At 30.9% G+C, this 20,365-nt stretch overlaps 2 protein-coding genes across 3 annotated transcripts; both read right to left on the bottom strand.

The window, feature by feature from the left end:
* Positions 1 to 477: 477 nt before the first annotated feature.
* LOC123883037 (ribulose-phosphate 3-epimerase, chloroplastic) lies at positions 478 to 4,400 on the bottom strand. 2 transcript variants are annotated; one of them, XM_045931728.1, is made up of 10 exons: positions 4,049 to 4,400; positions 2,787 to 2,901; positions 2,518 to 2,658; positions 2,323 to 2,436; positions 1,977 to 2,055; positions 1,637 to 1,746; positions 1,496 to 1,552; positions 1,267 to 1,336; positions 1,073 to 1,160; positions 478 to 729 (listed from the first exon to the last, which is right to left on the bottom strand). In XM_045931728.1, the coding sequence occupies exons 1-9, from the start codon at positions 4,156 to 4,158 to the stop codon at positions 1,111 to 1,113; spliced, it is 846 nt and encodes a 281-aa protein (XP_045787684.1). In that variant the 5' UTR covers positions 4,159 to 4,400; the 3' UTR covers positions 478 to 729; positions 1,073 to 1,110. The 2 variants fall into 2 exon arrangements, with proteins under 2 accessions (XP_045787684.1, XP_045787685.1); XM_045931729.1 differs by having other exon boundaries at positions 478 to 712.
* A 12,240-nt stretch (positions 4,401 to 16,640) lies between these two features.
* Positions 16,641 to 18,655, bottom strand: LOC123885872 (NAC domain-containing protein 100-like). Its single transcript, XM_045935211.1, has 3 exons — positions 18,066 to 18,655; positions 17,653 to 17,930; positions 16,641 to 17,560 (listed from the first exon to the last, which is right to left on the bottom strand). Exons 1-3 carry the CDS (start codon positions 18,253 to 18,255, stop codon positions 16,964 to 16,966), a joined length of 1,065 nt encoding a protein of 354 aa, XP_045791167.1. The 5' UTR covers positions 18,256 to 18,655; the 3' UTR covers positions 16,641 to 16,963.
* Positions 18,656 to 20,365: the final 1,710 nt, after the last annotated feature.

Below are 20,365 nucleotides of genomic sequence, written 5' to 3'. Positions count from 1 at the left end.
TGTTATTTACTTCGTTGGTTTATGCTTACATTTAGATTGTTAGAATTAATATTGCTTGAAATGCTTAGTGTTGGTTGACATTGAACTTTTGCTTCATTGTTATTGTTAGATTGAACAAGAGGTTCAAAATTCACAACAAACAAATTATTTGAGGTAACAGTTTTTAAGGTCAGTTTGATAACATTTAAATATTGGAATCCAAGTTTCTAAACATGCAACCCAAAAATAAGAAACTCTGATTATGAAGTGGTCTCCAAGTTCTGATATTTTAGAGGAAAATTTTATGGTGAGTTAACAGAAAAACAATGAAGTAGAATAGTTATTGAAACAACAAGCGATTAACTTTGTATGTTAAGCAATGGATTTCTGCTGTCAAAGGAAGAACTTGTCAATAGAGCATTGAGATTAAGGAATGTTCTATTGACACTCTTAGAGCTAGAGATGAAACCAAATGATATTAACTTGGAGAAAAAGAGAGAAAAGAAAAGTTATAACTGGTTTTCTTTCAACCTTATATAATGTCAAAAAACACAAAACTTCTTTACAGTATGGTGGAACACAACAGAAAGTTACAAGCTAATAGACAGTAGGATTATTAAAGAGGTTCTGATATTCCAAGAGATTATACACAAATATGCATCACAGCAGAAGCCTTAATTGGCTGATTTCTAGTTTATTCCACAGAGAAGCAAGCAAGCCATGTCAAATCGGCCTGCTTATGAATATTGTCTGTCAGGTTCAAACACAGTAAAATCAACAGTAAGAATTAGATTGAGATCATGCTCGGGATAATATTTTTTCCAGCATCGCATTTTTTCATGCAACCAAGAGTAAGATTTCTATAAGTATCAAGTATTTATCAGTCATATACATGCGACAATTGAGTTGCAAGTTTAACAATATGATACAATAATATTGAAACTAAATTGCAAGCAATCTCAGCAATTATTTTACTTGATTATTTTTGTATGTTGACAGTCAATTATGATCTTCAAGAGTGTAACCGTTCCATCATAAAAAGAAATGTCAAAATTTAATTGAGAAACCTTGATGCTGCAAACATGAAGCTTACATTCGATCGTAAAATGGAAAGGATACCACGGAGGTATTTCACACAGCAACTGGCGCAGGTCTTTTGCTAGCTTTGATTCCTCTTATAGCTACAAGGGAATTGAAACCATGACAAATATCAGAATCACATTGAATTTTCATGTATTACAATGTATGCCTCCGGCTCAAAATTTCAAAATATTTTTTTAAAGGTACCTTCAGCATAATCTTTAGCTCCAAACACAGCGGAACCAGCAACCAGTGCATTAGCTCCAGCCTCAATCACCTGCCAAATAACATAATACTGAAAATTAGATCCTACAACTCAAATCGGTTCAGTACATAATAGAACACTTGTTACATATCTAAACCAAAAAAAAAAACTTGTTACATATCATTCTAAACTATAAGTGATGGAAGACATGTGATTATATGTATACAGCACCTTGTAAGCATTTGCCGGGGTAACTCCACCATCCACTTCAATCCATGGATTCACACCCTAGTGAGAGAAAGAGAGACTATTTAAAGATTATGTAAGAAATAAAAATTGGTACATACACAAACACAAATTATTGCAGCATACCTTCTCCGCGCACAATTTTCTCAAATCAGAAATTTTCTTTACTTGACTCTCGATAAAACTCTGGCCACCAAAGCCAGGGTTTACGGACATAATTAAGACCAAATCAACCACTGCGATCACCATAATAAGATTATAAGATTTTATTGTTTTTAATTACCAGAAGAACCTCAAAAAAAACGTAACTCAACAGACATTAGTCTGAAATGAATAACAAAATTTAAATTTATACTCCTTTACTTTTTCACTTTATTTCCAAACAAACCTTTTCTATTCTGTTTATAAAATACAGTTACCAGTATTTTCAGAGACAGAAAAAACGAAGTAAAAAACACAGGCTCACCATCAAGGACATATTCTATTGCACTTAGTGGGGTACCAGGGTTTAGGACAACTCCAGCTTTAGCTCCCAGACTTTTCACCTAAATCAAGAGAACATAATTAGATACACAAATATAAGTTGAGTTATCTGTTATTATACTTAAAGGCTGAGACATTACTTAACTATTAAGCCTTACACATCCTTACTGTGTTCTTGCTGTGTTCTTGACAAAATTGTGAAGGTTTTTTATTTTGAATAAAAAATTCTGAAGTTGTATTTGATAATTCTGAAGTTATATTTTCTTGATATCAACTCTGAGTTGCAGCAATATTGTTCAAAATTGAGATAGTTCAGAAGAAAACCATACTTGATTAACAGCACGATGCAAATGGATAGTGGAAGATTGTTCAGCATGAACACTGATTATGTCAGCTCCAGCTTTGATGAAATCTGGCACCCGCAGGTCTGGTTCTACAATCATCTACAGCGCTTTAACTAGAGTTAGAAAAAGCAATCATCATTCAATATCAGATTAATTTAACATATGTATAAAGATGAATACCAAGTGAACATCCAAAGGTAGATCCGTCACAGGGCGCAATGCATCAACCACAAGAGGTCCAATTGTAATATTTGGAACAAAGCGACCATCCATAACATCAACATGAATCCAATCACAACCTGCCAACTCCACTGCTTTCACCTAGGAAAGATAACACAATAATTCCAACAATCATGATTGTTGACAATCAGAAAACACGCTAATATGACTTAAAATAAGAAAACAAGTTTACAAGCAATTATCAAACATGATAAAGCATGTTATAGAACCTGTTCTCCCAATTTTGCAAAGTTAGCGGAAAGAATAGATGGAGAAACAATGATATCGCTTTTTGAAAACTTGTCTACACGAGATGTAGCCTTGACCACAGTTGAAACTTTCCTCCTGAATTCACAAAAAAACAAGTAGCAAAAGGATATTAAAGCAGATTGCATCATGCTTTCAAATACCACATGCCTTATCGAACAAATGTGTGTGTGTAGTGCTTTCATAGAATTTGGTACTAAAAGCTTATATGAACAAATACAATGACAGATGACAAATCTTTCGGTCTTAGAATTTGGTACTAAAAGCTACAAGCAAATACATGCAAATGTTGACTAACTAATAAAATGAAGCTCTGAATTTAACATTGTTTAGCCTATGGATGAGAATGCTAAACCTCCTGAACATTATTAGCAATGACATGACAAATCTTTCAGTCTTAGAATTTGGGACTAAGCCCTTGACTCACCCCTACAAAACCAACTTGTAGGGTAAAGACTGCCCAAATCTTATAGGGACTACTTTGACCTATATATGGCTTAGACACAACCTTAAAATTTAGGCTTAGAAACCTCACAAAACCAACTTGTAAGGAGAGAACTGTCCAAGTCTTACAAAAACTAATTTTACCATTTCTCTAGTCAACATGGGATCTCAACGGTTAGCGAGGATGCAAAAGAAATAGAATCATCCATGTTATATAGAACATCATAAAAATAAATGAAAACAACATCAACATGTACTAAAACCAGGATAAGAAATTGACATCGCAATGATGGTTGTATTGATAAATCATTAACTTTGAATTAACCAAGTCCAAGCTGACAATTGACAAAAAAAAAAAATAATAAAGCCAGTTGGACTCGGTTAATTCCAAATGATAAATTATTAACTTTGAATTAACCAAGTCCAATCTGACAATTGAAAAAAACAAAATAAAGCCAGCTTGGACTCGGTTAATTCCAAAGTTAAATGATCACATAACATTTGACAGTGGTTTTGGTATATAATTGAGATTTTTCAAAAATTGAAAGTAACATAATAGATGATCCTAGTATAACATTTCAACCCCTCTAAAATCCTTATTCCAAACATCATAGCCTAAGGTAGAAGTTAATTTGCCTAATGTAAATAAATATGAAAAGTTTATATATATTTCAATTGAATTTGACTAAGAAGCAATGTTATTATAGATAAGTTATCCCCATAGAAACCCAGCATCACATAAAAAGGTCCATATTCAATTGAATTTGAAAAAACAAAATACCTGGAAAAAGTGAGAGAAGAGGGATTGAAACGAGAAGTTTTGTGAAGGGAGAGTCCATTGATTTGAGATTGAAGGGTAGAAGAACAAAGTGAAGATGCAGTTGAAGCCATTTTTGTGGTAAGTTTTGTCCTTCACAAAGTGTATCAATTGAGTGAAGGTGTGTGAATAATAACGTTGTTTGTTGTTATTTAAGAATGATGTTGTAAAAATCCAGAAAGGGAAAACGTGTGGATGACACGTGTTGGTGGGGCTTGGAGGATGTGTGTGCTTATCTGCAATGGTTGGTCGTCGCTCTGCTTTTCTTCATCCGCACCCGTTTGCTGTTCTGTTTCTTCTTCAACTAACTCAACCAAGGATATTTTTGGGTTTTCACATTTGTTTATATTTATTTGGACATTTATTCAACTTTTTAGTACAAAGTTTCTTAATTTATTTTATTGTCCAGGTACAATTATTTTGGAGATTTCTTTTTGACAAACAATTACTTTTCCAATTTCAATTTTATTTTTATTTATTTTTAGATTCATGTATTTAATGAAAAAAACTTGTACAAATAGATGTTTATAGCTTAAATGCACTTTGACCTTCAATTTTGAAATATCAAATTAAGAAAATATATTAAATTTAAGTTCATACTATTCATTTGTTTTTCTCGTACATCTTAGACAAATCCACAAAAAAATTATGACATTAAGAACATGTTTAATCATTCAGACATTCACAGGTGGGAATAGGTTAATGATATCGAGTTTATACATCTAGGTATTATTCATCTTTGTACCTGAAAAAGTTACGTTAATATATATATATTATTTTGTATCAATAAAAAAATACTGGTAAAATTCAATTAAAATTGCATATTTAAAGATGAACGGCATGATTGTACCAAAATAAAAATAAATGCCATGATTTTGATCCTCTCACAAAAGAGAAGAAAGAAAAATAAAAAAGAGGAAGAATTTTTTTTTTTATGCAAAATAAAAACTAAAAGTTGCTTCAAGTAAAGTGGTCAAAAATGAGAGAACGTGCTCTGATAATCTGCATATGTTTATACCTTTTGCGTTTGACACTTTCGGTTTTCTAGCATTCGAGGCTGTGGCGATGTTGAAAAGAGTTCAAAGAGTCATGCATAGCAATGTGGTGTTTCCTAGGTCTCAGGATGTAGTGTTTAAAAGAATTGGTTTTGCGATTCAAAAAGGATTAGCGGCGCAGCTTGTTGCCCGTTTGCCTTCCATTCAAGTATAATTATCTTACATATATAATTAACAATTAAAACACGATTTGATCTCCGAAAAATTGTTGAGTGCCAATCACATAATTACAAATAATTATCTCACTCTCAGGCCACTTTATTTTCTTTGGAGATTCAATAATTGGCAATATTAGCAAAAGGTTCCGACAGATTATTTGGTTAGCAACGACATGGAGCATTTGGCGCACGCACAATAACATTATATTTAGAGGCGACTTTGTTAATGGTTCCTCTTTAGTGAACCAAATAATGTATATCGCCTGGTTTTGGTTTAGGTCGCTTAGGGAGCAATGCTAATTTGACTTTTTCTGACCGGAGCCAAAAAAATAATTTGAGTTGTTTTCTTTGTATCTAAAGAGATTATTCCTGAATCGTAAGGGTTGAGTACTTATTATACTTCTTATACCATTCGGCATCCACTCCCTAAGAAGTCTCCAATTCCAATCACCATGGCTATCCACTAAATCACTCACTTTAGCATTAATTAACTCACTTGGTATCACCACATTATGTGATTATGATCTGATAAACATGGTTCCAAGCCTTCATACTTGAACCATCTCCAACCTTCCAAAAACAATAATCATTCAAGTGTAACCTCAACTTAATAATATTTTTCCATAAATGTGAGTTACTTGATCTATAAGCAAGCGCAGCACCCCTAATCAAGTCTTAATTAACTGAACAAAAGCCTGAAACCATATATAAAGTTAAAATTGATTCACAAATATTTTGTAGTTAAAGTGTTTTCCGTTTTTGAGAAATAAGTTAGAACCCATATTTGATTATTTGATTATCATATATATCAATGTTTTAAGAACCGGACCGGAAGTCGAACCGTTGTGACCATCGGTTCAAGGTTCAACCAGTCGGACCGGTTCAACCGTTATTGAACCGTTTACATTGAACCGTTCATATAATTTTATTATAATAACAAAATAGAATGAAATTTTTTTTTTCTCTATAACAAACTAACAAAACACAACTTAAGAAAGTAATAAATAAATAAATATTAAATAAAATAAAAAGAATAATACTTAGCTCAACAATAAGCCCAATTTTTTAGTGAAAAAAGAACATACTTGACCCAAGCCCATTTACTAAACCCTAAATATAAATATCTAATCTAGTCTTAGTATATATACAATACAAACAATATGCAAATGTAATCAGCCGTCACTTCATCTTTCTCTTCTCACGTGAGATTTTTTTTTTTTTTTTCTTTCTTATTTTTTATTGGCACATCATTTCTTACATCTCTTCTTCAAGCTCAATCTTGTTCTTTTTCTCTCTTTTCTTTATCTTCTTCAAGCAAATCTCTCTCTTTTCTTTTACTTTTTTAAACAAATCAATTACTTTTATTTGTATAAAAGCAAAGGAAAAGAAAATTGAATCTTTCTGGTCTGTGTATTTCTTTTCTATGTCTGGATTTTTTTGGCAAAAAAAGAGCGTGAAAAGATACTGAAAAATAGGGAACAAATCTTTTTTTTTTTTTTAAAGCTAGATTCCGAACCGGCCGGTTTTTTAAAACCGCCCCCGGTTCGGCGGTTTGAGCGGTTCAGGACGGTTCGTACCGGTTTCAAGCGGTTTTTTTCCGGTTCTGCAGACTACCGGTTCTCAGCACTAGTCTGGACCGCTGCTGTGTCCGGTTCCCAGTTCCCGGTTGAACCGGTTGAACCGGCCGGTCCGGTCCGGTTCTTAAAACATTGATATATATACGTTTCAAATATATTGTGACGACAAGTCTCCAAATGGACATACCCTCTCCTTCGTCGCACTTAAGATCCTAACGCAATCGCACTGCAGATCGCATACTCAGCATTTGAAAGTTTGGTTCAGGACGGACCGGAGGTGCACCTGCACTGCAGTCACTTTTGACATATCCGACAATGTGGATGCACAATTCTACTGTCGTATCTTAGACGATATAATAGCTAACAACAAAAACTTGGATCGACTTGTCAAAATTGAAAATCCAAGACCTGATCACTACCCACGTCTTGTTACACCGTAAGGGAGATGGACAAAGTTTACAAGGCTAGCTATTGACTGTTCTTGGAGGGTCATTATGCTTGCATGGCCAGAATACACCAATGCCAAGACTGACAAAATCCTGGATAATATGAATCTCTTTCAGATAAGGAATGAGATTATTGATCACGATGATGCTCCAGATTGGGCATGATTGGCAGCTTTATGGTAAAACAGACAAGGAATTGCAATTTTGGTGTTTATTAATTACTTTTGGAGTAGTTTATGATTTTAATGCCCCTGTGTTTTCAACTTATTTTTATGTGTGAAATCTTTGTTTAGTTTGTTATTCCTCGTGTGTTAATTGTAGAACTTTCAACTAGTTTCAGCCTCCTCCCAATCGTAATTGCGGGGGATCGAATTGTGATCCTCCATACCAATTCAACGCCATCTACCACTGAACCAACTAACAATTGGTGGGGGTTTCATAGCTACTTTCATTCTACCTCAGAAGCTAAAGTTATAAAAAAAAATGTGAAAGTTCTGATTACAAGGCTTGTCGAAGAAGCCTTGACTCGTCTATCCGATTCTTCATCAAATTCTGATCGATGTAGAGAAAGTTCGTCCGAGGTATAAGCTCTTGTAGATGTAGAGAAAATAAATATCGTATAAATCAACTATTTATTTTGCATATTTTCAAAAAAAAAAAAATGACACAAACACATAATGGAAAATAGACTTTTTAGTTGTCTTGTATTCAAATGTTACTTTCTTGAGTTTAGTAGTCCCTCGTTCATGGAGCAATAACAATTAATATAGGTTTAATTTGGTCTCTTGTATTTAAAAAGTTTCAAGTTGGTCCTTTATGTTATTGATCTCATAAATTGGTTATTTTTGTTAAATTTTGAGTTAATTTTTTCTAACTTTTTGTTAAATTTTGAGTTATTTTATTCTAAAACTTTCACATAGTATTCTCCTAAGTGGTCTGCGTACGCAAATTCATTAGACAAGTCGACGATTTAAACAAAAATTTGACGAAAAGGACAAAATTGAAACTCTTTAAACATAAGGGACCAAACTGAAATCTAAAATAAACATAAGAGACCAAATATGCAATTAAGCCATTAATATATTATTAACATGTTATAAACAATACACAATAAGCTTTCTCTATCATTTGGCTGAGGATCAATATATTCTTGACAAAGTTTAGTGGGAAACACACCACAATAGAAGAGTAATGGAGAATCAAAATCATGTAGAAGGTCATTATCAATGAAGAATATGTTATATGTCTATATCTCATGTGCTTACACAAAGTTGGGAAGCACATCTCCATATGGTATCTAATTCGAATCATTTCCAAACCAAAGTCAAAAGAGATTAGACTAGGGTAGCTTTTGGAAATTTCCATGAAAATCAACAATTCTATATTACTTTCAAGTTTCAACCATGTAGCTGTCACAATATTGGTGTTTTCATTGTTCATTTGTTTTCATTTGTCAAAAAAAAAAAAAAACTTTTGTTTCATTCGTTTTCATTTGTCCAAATAAGTTTAAAGAAATAATTAACACAATAATTTCACTTATATTTTAACAATATTATATAATAAATTTTTTACATTAATATAGTGACAAGCTCAAATATCAAATAAAAATCAATTGACCAGTACGAATGCACGAGTCTTTAAACTAATTTTTATCTAAAATTTATAATATGTAAATTTCTGTATTATTTGTCATTTTGTTTACAGTTTAATAAAAAATATAATTGGTCATATATATAATACCTAAAGTTTAGCTCTAAATATTAACAATCTTAATTTTTGAATTAGCTTATTTTTGAGCTTATGCAAACAATTTATGCAATATAAATTAGATTTTATGCTATTTTATGAGTTCATACGTAAAAACTATTTTATCATAAACTAACTTAACAAATTTATAATAATACATAAAAATTACATAAGCTTAAAAATAAACTAATCTAAACAACTCTTAATGCTTTTTTCTGATGAAGCTGAAACCACAGCATTTTAATATACTACCTAAACTTCTCACTATTAAAAAAAACCTAATAGCTCCCGATTTAGTGCCTTTGTTTGTGTAAGAAAGTTGAAACGCAATTTACTGGATTATGGACACATGTAACCACATGAACTTGTTACCATCAAAGATTGTCACATTTTTAGAATTTTTGTGACAAATAATAACAACTAAAGAGTCCACGTATCACAGACCATTCCCTTCTCGTACAAAAGTCCAACAAATGTGGTTCAATTCAAACCCCAATTAGATTTCCCCAATGTGAAGTTGTATAACTTATATCATATTTTCTATATCATAGTAACAAAATTCTCCAAAGCCAATGATATGCCTCCATATCACCATCTACATGATGATGTGCATGAGCATATACCAATGGGATCCCTTTTACTAATAGTTTATTTTTATGCTTTAAAGGAATGTATTAACTAACTATATAATTGCTTATTGTGGAAAATGCACATTTTATAAATATCTAGTATACACAAGTGACACCACATCATATCATATAGACATTTTATGTGGTTATGATGGGCCAATGAAACGAGGATAAAATTGACTTCCCGCAATTGGGTTGGATTAATCTTTATAATTCTTTAAACAAAATATCTACTTGGAGATCTTAATTCCTGTTCATCGTTTGTATTTTCTCATTTATAATATTTTTCTCTTACTTTATATATGCATTCCATCTTCTTGGAAGTATATGCACAAAAGACCCAATTAAGTTGTCTCAAGGGTGTGAAATATTTGACATACCTAATCACAGTAGAATTAATATCGTGTTAGCTAAGTATGATAATGACACGTAGAAAAATTATGTTTATATAGACGGCGTTTTGACATTATGCTTTTTGTACCCTTTTTTTTTATTTTTTTTAAGATAATTTAGTTGCTAAAAATTCTGTCCCAAAAATAAATAGAGTATCTAAAATTTGAATCTTTAACTCCTACATATATAATACGATGCTTCTACTAATTAGATTAAATTTACATAGACACATTTTCAATTTATAACCAACCATTTTTAGATGAGAGCAAAAGATAGAGATGAAATTTTTATCTTTATATATAAATGTGATGATTTTTTATTTTTTTTACAAGGAATGTGATGATTAATTAATAAAATAAAATAGAACTCATATGCATGGTTTTCTTTTGGGAGTCCATTAGGCCGTAGATTATAGAAGCAAGGTCGGCCCTCTGCATATGAGGTGAGCTACTGTATAGGGCCTTAAATATTAAGGGGCTTCGAAATTTTTATATAAGTTTATTAAATTTTTTATATATGTAAAAAAAATTGTTACTTTTAAATTAAAGTAATATCTTGTTTGCTAAAAAAAATAGATTTAATAACTAAATTTAATACTAGAACGTTCTTAATTTTATAAGTAATTGCAATTGATTATAAACAAGAAGTAATATTTCAATAAAAAAAATGTAAATTAACAACATATTATATTTAAATAATGAAAGTCATTAGATTTGATTGAATAGTGAAAATTTTAAGTAGTATGCAAATGACATAAATACAAACAACGATATGCTATTACGTAATTAGTCCTATTTGAACATTAAAATATAGACATTATACATGACATCTTAATATTGTATATATTAAAAAAAATTCTCTTATATTTTTGGCTAAATTGTATTTTTGTCCCCAAACTTTTACAAACTTGCAATAAATTTTGATCTCTTAACTTTCAAAATAGTATTTTTTGCCCATTAACTTTTACAAACTTACAATTTTGATCCACTAACTTTAACTCCTTTTACAAAAGAATGACCTCCAATAATTTTGACCAAGTCAGCGCACATATGATGACAAGTGACTTGCATGTCACATCAACATGTTTTTGGACGATTTTTTTTATTTGTTTTTACAATTTTCACATATTTTTTTATTGACATACGTGCAGTAATCAATGAGCTCTTATATTTTGAAACGAAGAGAGTATTTTGACAACCAAATTTTGATGTAGAAAATGATTTATCAACTGCCAATGGGTCCTGAGATACTCTTACTTAGGTGTCGTCCGTTAGAAAGGCCTAACTTTCTCCCAAAAGTGACATCATCATATGATAGTCTCACACAGTGTGGGACACACCCCCACAATTGCCAAATTGTCCATGAGCGTCAGGTGCTGCCAACGGAAAACGGCAAGTGGTAAACCAATACACGGGAGTGGATTATCTCCGGTGAGATTTTCATCGGATTTTCTCATGTTTAAATCTTACTCTCATTAGTTATTAATACTACATTTCACTTTTTATTTTATATTTTAAGTATTAATCACAATAGTTGAGATTTCACTGGACTGTTATGTCACCGGAGAGGATCCTCTCCCCCCAATACACATAAATAAATTTCATTTTCTAAAATGACCTCCACACCCTTTCAAATTTTAACAACAGAAGGACTTTTGCTAATATATAACTAACCAACTCACCATATGTGACATAAGTGGAAAGTGGTAGATATTTAGGTCCTTTAATCATTTGGTTTTGGGTTCGATCTCCGACTGGTGCCTATGGAGAAATATTTGTTATGAGAGATCAACCCCTTAAATGAATCTCAGTTACCTCGAAAGGGATTAGTCTCTGCAGTTGCACACAGAAGATACCTTTAGTTTAAAAATATATATATTTAACTCACCATTTAATTTCAAAGTTTACAATTTGTGCATCAACTACTGTATATTGGATCATGGTTGCTATTAATATTTTAACTATGCATACTAATTTCTTCAACAACAAAAAAGAAACTATACATACATTCTCATGATTTGATCAAAAAAATTATTTATTTATTTTTTGAAGCAATTGATCAAAAAGTCTTAGTGTTTTCTCGTATAGTAGCATTTCATAGCTTATTTTGAAATATAATTTTGCAAATTTGTTGGATAGACTCTATAAGTGGTGTTCATCCTATATATAGTAACTTTTTTTTTTTACGCAAATCCTATAATAGTACTTAGGAGACTCTATAAGTGGTGTTCATCCTATAATAGTACTTAGGAGTACTCAACCATATTAGGACTACACAATTTATTGCATCTTTATCTATTATTGCATTTTTTTTTTCAGTGTAAATTTTTTTTATAATTTTAAAGCTATTTTCAATAGATTTTCATAAAAATTATTTTTGGAAAAATTGAGATTTTGACTTTGATATTCAATATTGTATGTTTATGTTATGTGATGTCAAAATTAGTGTTTCAATTTTAAAAAAACGAATATAAAAAACTTTTAATATTTTGAAAAACGATTTTATAAAATCTATTTTAAAAAATACAAAGAAAAAATTGATTTTTTTTAAAGTTGAAACAAACTGGCTCATAGCAACTCAGTCCAAATCTCATGTCACGTGTTGAACCTGATAAGGACCGTCACCTTCTTCAAATCCACCTAGAGATCCAGTGTATGTGTTATTTATGGAAATGCATTAGGTGAAGTTGATTTTTTTGTGCAGATGTTTTGATCGAACGGTTTAAACAAATGCAGTAAAACAATACAGTTTTAAATCATGACCGTCCAGTCTTGATCGGATGGCTATAAATGCTTGACTGCACAGAAAAAGAAAAACTCATGGGATTCGGGTCCGTTATTTATGCAGACATAAATAGCAAGGGACTTTGGCTAAAATGGAAGAGTTTGACAAGTGGTGCACGGTGCACCAGTTGTCAATAACTCTATAACGAATATGATTTTTATAAAATTCACCGTTTAAGACTCATCAAGATTAACGGTTTATGAATTTTTATTAAATACCGATAATTTTGGTAGGTCTCAATAGCTTATCAATTGATTTTTAATTTTTTTAAAAATTTATATGGATGATCTATATGATATAAACTTTTTATCCAACGGTGAATTTTGTAAAATTTGTATTCGTTATAGGGTTATTGATAAATGGTGCACCATACACCACTTAATCAACTTGTGCATAATAGAAGACACCATAGGAATGATGCTCTCCCCTATGGCCCGACACCATAGTGAGAAAAAGAAGGAAAATTAAAAAAAAAAAGGTTAAATGATATGATTAAATTAATTTTTTTGTAGCTCTTTTCATTATGTGTTAAAATATTTTTTATGGATCATAATAAATCTTACGAAGCCTATCACACAAATTGCATGAAGCGCTTTAATTTTAGAAAACTAACAATAATTAAAATTTTAAAAAATAAAACAAAACAAAATATATACTCCCTCCGTCCCATTTTATAAGATCTTATTTGACTAAATGCACTATTCATATGTGTTGTTTTGACCGTATTTTTAAAAAAAATATATAAATGTAAATATTATCATATAAGATCTTGTTTGATTTGTTTCGATGAATATTTTTAAAATATCAAACTGCTTCCTCTTTCTACAAAATTTCTTGTATTTTTGTTCTTATATGACATGCGTGATTTCAACCTCATTCCCACGGTAAAAATATCCTAAATAAAATTAAACACTCCCCGGGCCCCTTAAAAGAAGGACCTAAAAATATTAAGAAAGGATAATATAGGTTTAGATTGAGATCACTCTAGATGATTATGAAAATGAAATATAAACAGCTAGCTAGCTAATAATAGCTATGTTAATTATTTATTTATAATCACTAATACTCCAAGAGTAAGTTGAACAAATATGAACGTAAATTAAAAGAGAAAATCCATACAAAAATTGGTGGATTTTTCATAGTTAAGGATGAAGACGTGTAGGACTCAAATTGGTGGATTTTTGTATGGATTTATCATGTGCTATAAAAATATAAACACCACATGGCACAAAAAAGAGATACGTATATTGTATTTTTGGACAAAATAAGAAAAAGAAGATCAATGTTCTCATGTCATGCCATTACAGCTTCAAAACGGAATGCATGTATATCATGAAATGGGAAATGGATGATATTTGACAAATTCAAATGGATGAGTAACATGATCACATATAAGGACAAAATTAACCACTGTGAATTTCTTTATTTAATTAAAAATTCGGATTCAATTGAAATCCTCTTAGTAAATTATTAGGTGGTGTTTAGTCTAAAAAAATTAAAAGAGAGGAGCACTTCAAATAGGGATATATTTTCATCATTTATTTTCTCATATATCAACATACTTGGTCAAGAAAATGCTAATTGAATATGACTTTTAATGGAGTGAAATTGAATCAAAAATTAAAAGTACTACTAGTACATTAAATTAAATAATCAAATTTAGTTGAAAAAAAATATAGTTATAGGTAAAAAATAAGACCATATCATCTCACATAGATATAGGTTTTATTTTCCCTAAAAAAAAATTCACGGGGAAAGAGTGAGTGGATATCGTGAGCATAACTCAATATTGGTAAGAACATTGCATGTAATATGCAGAAACTGGAATTCGATCCCTGATACTCATATTTATTCATTTTAAAAGATCAAATTCTAACCACTAGTTTTCAACCAAAAAAAGGAGCGAGTGGTTTTAAGTATATTTTTTGGACTTAGAATCCATCTTAGTGCATATTTTTCTCTCATTTAATCTAAATAAGTGGTTTTCACATAGATCAACACGGGAATGGATTGTCTCCCGTGCAGTTTCCACCGCAGGGAGTCCAGTGAAGATCCCAACCCTTGAATTCATCTTTTTCTTTTGTTCATTTCTCTCTCTTGCCTAAATCAATGGATGAAATTTGACTGGACATTTACTTCACGGAAGACAATCTGCTCCCGATCAACACATATATCAGATTTTTCTTTCATGTTTTTTATCATATTTTTTGGGCAGTGTTTGTTTGATTTATCATTTTGTTATGTTGTTTGTTTAGTTCAAATTGAAAGATTAACTTGATTCAAGTATTGATTCAATTAATGATTGGGTCATCAATTTCACATGTCGAAAGATACGAGTATTTCAATTACTTTAATTTTGTCTCATTATTTATACGTATGAGCATCTCGTTTTATCTTATTAATTAACTTGGAGAATGTATGTATGTTTGTGGATTTTTTTTTCTTCTGTTTTGTGATGTCCAATTTATATTTGTATATTGGTTCAAAAAAATTTATATTTGTATATGGTATATTGTACCAACTTTTTTTTAAGCATATATTCTTCTACCTATTTCAATGTTGTTATTATTTTAGTAAAGTAAAATGAAGAAAATATCATATCCTTGTTCTAGTTTCAAAATTTTATCTTATACTCTGATTTTCTATTGGAGTTTTGTTGCAACTGGTCCTACCTAGGTTTTTTTAATTACATGTCATAGTCAAATATTCAATAGCAATATGTTGGGTTGTACTGGCATGGCACAAATTCTTTGTTCTCATTTGACTTATACTTTTTTTTTTAGTAAAACTTGTACTTGTATCTTGACTACAAAATTAACACATCAGGTCACATTTACTATTCTAAAACTCTTCCTTTTTGAGAAGCTGCCTTATATAATTAGTGAATTAAGTCTCTTGTTTTGTGTTAACTTTCTTGTTTTCAGGAGAAGTAGCGTTCAGCATAAATAAAAATTGATCGAAAGATTTTTCTGAACGATTCGTCATAGGTGGACTAATATTATCATTATATTAATAAAGCAAAATAGTTTGAAAGATGTAATAATTAGAGAATATATAGTGTGAATTCTCAATACATATTGTTGGCAGAGTGTGAATTTTAATGTTTTAGGTGAATTTTTTTGAATTGTTTATTATACACATGGTTGACAAATGAATCAAGGCTGAATCAAAGTGCAATATGAATTATACACACGCACATAAAACACAAAACAGAGAAAAAGGGTGAGAAAAAGAATGTCTGTTTCTGATTCATGATTTGTACAGTAAGGTTTGTAGTATAGTAGTAGGTAAATGCAGATAAGTTGTTTGTCAATATTTGTCTCTGTCAAAGTACGCGCGTGCACGTGTATAGTTGAGAGATAGAGAAACTTGCTACATTTTCAATCAATCATCATTCATCATTCATCAATCAATGGTATTATGGTAATGTAATGCAACTGTATATAGTCCCCACATTATTAGTTATAAACTTTATATATGCAATTCAAACATTACCAGAAATCAATATTACAAGTTCACAACCAATCGATAGTTGGTTCAGTGGTGATTGACACTGTACTAAATAGGAAGGACCACGATTCGATCCCCACAACTGCGATCAGAAAGAGACCAAAATCACTTCATGTCAGAACTGACCCCAAATCAAATTAGACGGTCTAGTAGCCGGATACTGATAATAATAATAATAATATCACAGTCTCTCCATTATTAGCTTAGCTATATAGTATACTATATAGTTTAGGGTTTATACAATACAAATCCAGAAAATCAAGATCAACAAATTACATTACTTAATCATATTATTTGCAATCCAAGCTGACAAAAAATAATAATAATCTTGCTTATGCTATGCATAAGCCTATAGTAGTAGCTTAATTATACAAGATTTCTTACACTTCCATGTCTAAATAACATAACATATGCTTAATGCTTCTTCACTATACCATATTTGAAGACAAAATCATAAATCTATACAAAATAAAATAGACACAACACAAAACCCATAATTAATTATTATAGACAACATAATATGCTTCTTTCTTCATTGACCTTGTTTTCTGTTATCTCAAAAGTACTTCCTCAATTTAAATTTAGTAATTCCACAAAGTACCATCAAAATCAACAGCTGCAACAGAAGCAGGTGGTGGACGATTCTGATTATTTTCATAAGCTCTTCTACCAATATCAAAAGAACATCTTTCACCATTCATATCAGTAGTTAGATCAGTTTCATGTGAAACTTGTCTCTCAGTCTTAAAACCATTGTTTTCATACAAAGCTCTTAAAATTGCTTGATCTTGCATACCACAAACAGAACCAGGAAATTGCAAATTAACCGCAGATTGATTATTATTATTATTAGAGTATAATGAACCAGCATTAGAAGCTAAAATTCTTGAAAAATTATCGAGTTGATTATTCGATGAAACACCGTAGATTGAGTTGTTGAATGAATCAAAGATCCCTCCTTGGTTTCTTTGAACATCAATTGAATTGGAGAAGCAGGGCACGTAAGCCGAATCATTCGATTGTTTGAGTTTTCCTATAGATCGTGACGTATCAGTAAGGGGTGGCAAAACAGAACAACCCAATTCGTTACCGAGTGAATCCAACCTCATTATCCCAGAAATATGTGTTTTTTTACCAGCTGAACTCTTCTGAAAAACCCTACATATAACCCACTCGTTCTGCGAAATGCGATCAAATTCAAATTCAATCAATAAAAACAAAAAAAAAGTACAATTAGAAAAAACAGAGAAATTAAAGGAATGAGTAATACCTTTGCAGATTTGGGAAGATTATGAACAGAGAATTTACCCTCAAGTCGATATTCATGCATGACCCAATTACTTTTTTCTCCTTTAGGTGCTCTTCCTTTGTAGAAAACAAGAGTTTTCTTCATTCCAACCAAAGATTTTCCTTTGAAAATCTCTTTATCTTTCCCAGTAGCTTTCCAATAACCTTGTTCTGTTGCTCTGTTTGTTCTTAAACCAGTTGGGTATTTTCTGTCTCTCACACAGAAAAAGTACCATTCTTTTTCTCCCATTTTAGCTTTCCCTACAACCCAAAATTTCAATTTAGAAAATTTTTCAATCTATGAACAAAGATTCATATAAAATTCAAACGTGAAAAAATGTAAAAAAAAAATAAAAACTGGGTCTTGAAAACTTGATTGGTTTAACTTTAACTTACATGGTAAATCCCAAGGTTCAGATTTGTTGAGGTCTACATCACCAATAGCTCTTGCAGAGAAATTTGAATCAAGAACTTTTTTGTAAAGATAATGACTTATAAGCTCTTCATCATTAGGATGAAATCGAAAACCAGGAGGCAAATCCATCTTCTCATCTTCTTTGTTACATGATAACAGAACGTTTTCCATTCTCTTGTGTTATTTATTCTCACAATTCAAAAGATGAAATTTTGATCAAAGTAAACAAAAGGGTCAGCTTCAAAAACCTTAGATCAAAGATTTTAAGTGATGAACAGAGGAAGAAAAAAACAGAGGGAAAAACAGAGGGAAAAAACAGTTAAAATGAAGAGAAAAGAGATGTTTGTTAGTGATGATGTAGAAAAGAGAAGGAATTGATGGAGATGATGAAGATGAGAGAAAGTGAAAGTGGTGGTTGTGAAAGAATTGTGATGAGAAAAGAGAAAGAAAGGAAAAGAAGAGCATAAATACTGGAGTTTATGGGAGGAAGAAACGTGGAATGTAAGGTAACTTGGTTTGTTTGTTTTTTATAGCCTAAAAGCACTTTTCTTCAAATTATTTCTCACATTATAATTTTATCATCTTTACCCTAAATGGTTCTATTTCTGACTCAACCCTCCATTCCCAAATTCCATGCATCTAATTTATTTAATTATATCATCATCAAATCATTTATCCTAAGTTAATTTGTTACTTTTACTGTATGATACTGTAGGTCATATAATGCCCATGCCTTGGATAATATACTCATATAAAACAGTAAAATTCAATAGTGAAAAAATGTGTTAATTTTTTACTGTGGAAATGAATCCAAACTTGTTTTGTTTATAAATAAAAATTTAGGTGAGTTTGATAATAAAGGTTTGTCTAGATTGATGATTTTGGAAAGACAAACAAGGTGACTCCCTCTTCTTCTCACACAGCCCCTGCCCCCTGCCCCTATATCCTAGTTTATTCTTTTAGTTCATCCACTAAGAAGAGGTGGTTCTAGGGTCAATTTTTGATCTAAAATCACCCTTCTAAATTATTTTTCCTTTCATTTTCATTTAAATGATTATTCACATAGATTTGCTTATTCGTTTTATGTTTTTTAGGTTTGTCGTCGTCTTGTGCAGCGTTTGTTGGTTTTTCATTTTAGTACGGTGTTTCGTTGATTCAAATTGACATATCTACATCAACTCATTATAGATCTGATGAAGACTTGAACATCAACGTTGCAGATCCGGGAATATGAATATTTTGGTTACTTTTATTTTGTCATATTTGTAGGCACTTTCATGACGTCGTTGTATGTTATTAACCTAGGTGCTGAAAGATTGTTTATAGATTCACCTTCTGACTCAGAGGGTGTAAAAAAAATTAAAAAAAAATTGTTTGTAATTGAAGTAACAAAACTACTAAAATTTACACGAAGGGTTTGGAGGTCCTGAGTTCGAAACCGGATGAAAATGTCTAAGGTAACATATCGACAATGTCATAAAATATTGTTCATAAGGACGCTAGTTAAAAAAATAAAAATAAAAATTTTATATCGAAAACAACATTATTTCATACTCTTAAAGCTACAACCTTACAAATTTCAATATATTGTTCATTTGACGACAAGCGAATATGACAGCTCATAATTACTTAGCTAGGGCGGTCATTTCATATGCTAATCGCCAGTTATTTGATTATGCACCTCTTTGTATTTTTCCTTATTTAAATGAAATAAATTGAATTTGTGTTGTTAAACAAAAGTGGTATAAAAAATTAATTTTTACTCTATTTTTCTATGTGATTAATTCTTATTTGTTTGGATAAATTATCCACAACGCTTTAAAATAAAATAATTTTAAAAAGAAATTTGTTACAAATTAGAAGAGAAAAAAAAAGTGGAATAGAGAAGAAACTCTGATGACATCTGTTAGGAGAATCGACGTCATGCTATGGTTAATAAGGTTACTAGTACTCAAAAAGAGCACCCTTTTTTGCAAAAAAGTTGGCCACAAACTTATCTTCAGAAGATCTCTCTAATGAGATTGTTATATTTGTGTAGCACATTAAGTTTTTTTTTCTTCTTTTTTCAGGTGATTAGCGGCTTGAAATTCCACCTTTAAAAATGGAGCTCATTAATCTCTTTAACACATAAATATTGCCCTAGGGATAGTCGTGTTATCCAAAAAAACATGCAAAGCAACAACCATTATGATTTATGATCTCTCATAATTCCACCAAAATTAAACCACCATGATTAGCATCAAATTCAATTTTTAGGTAAAATAATTTTTGTTCAAACTTT

The sequence above is a fragment of the Trifolium pratense genome, linkage group LG5, assembly GCF_020283565.1.
Source record: "Trifolium pratense cultivar HEN17-A07 linkage group LG5, ARS_RC_1.1, whole genome shotgun sequence".
NCBI classification, from domain to species: Eukaryota; Viridiplantae; Streptophyta; class Magnoliopsida; order Fabales; family Fabaceae; genus Trifolium; species Trifolium pratense.
Note: the sequence above shows the minus strand (reverse complement) of the source record. Positions and strands in the feature narration are given on the sequence as shown.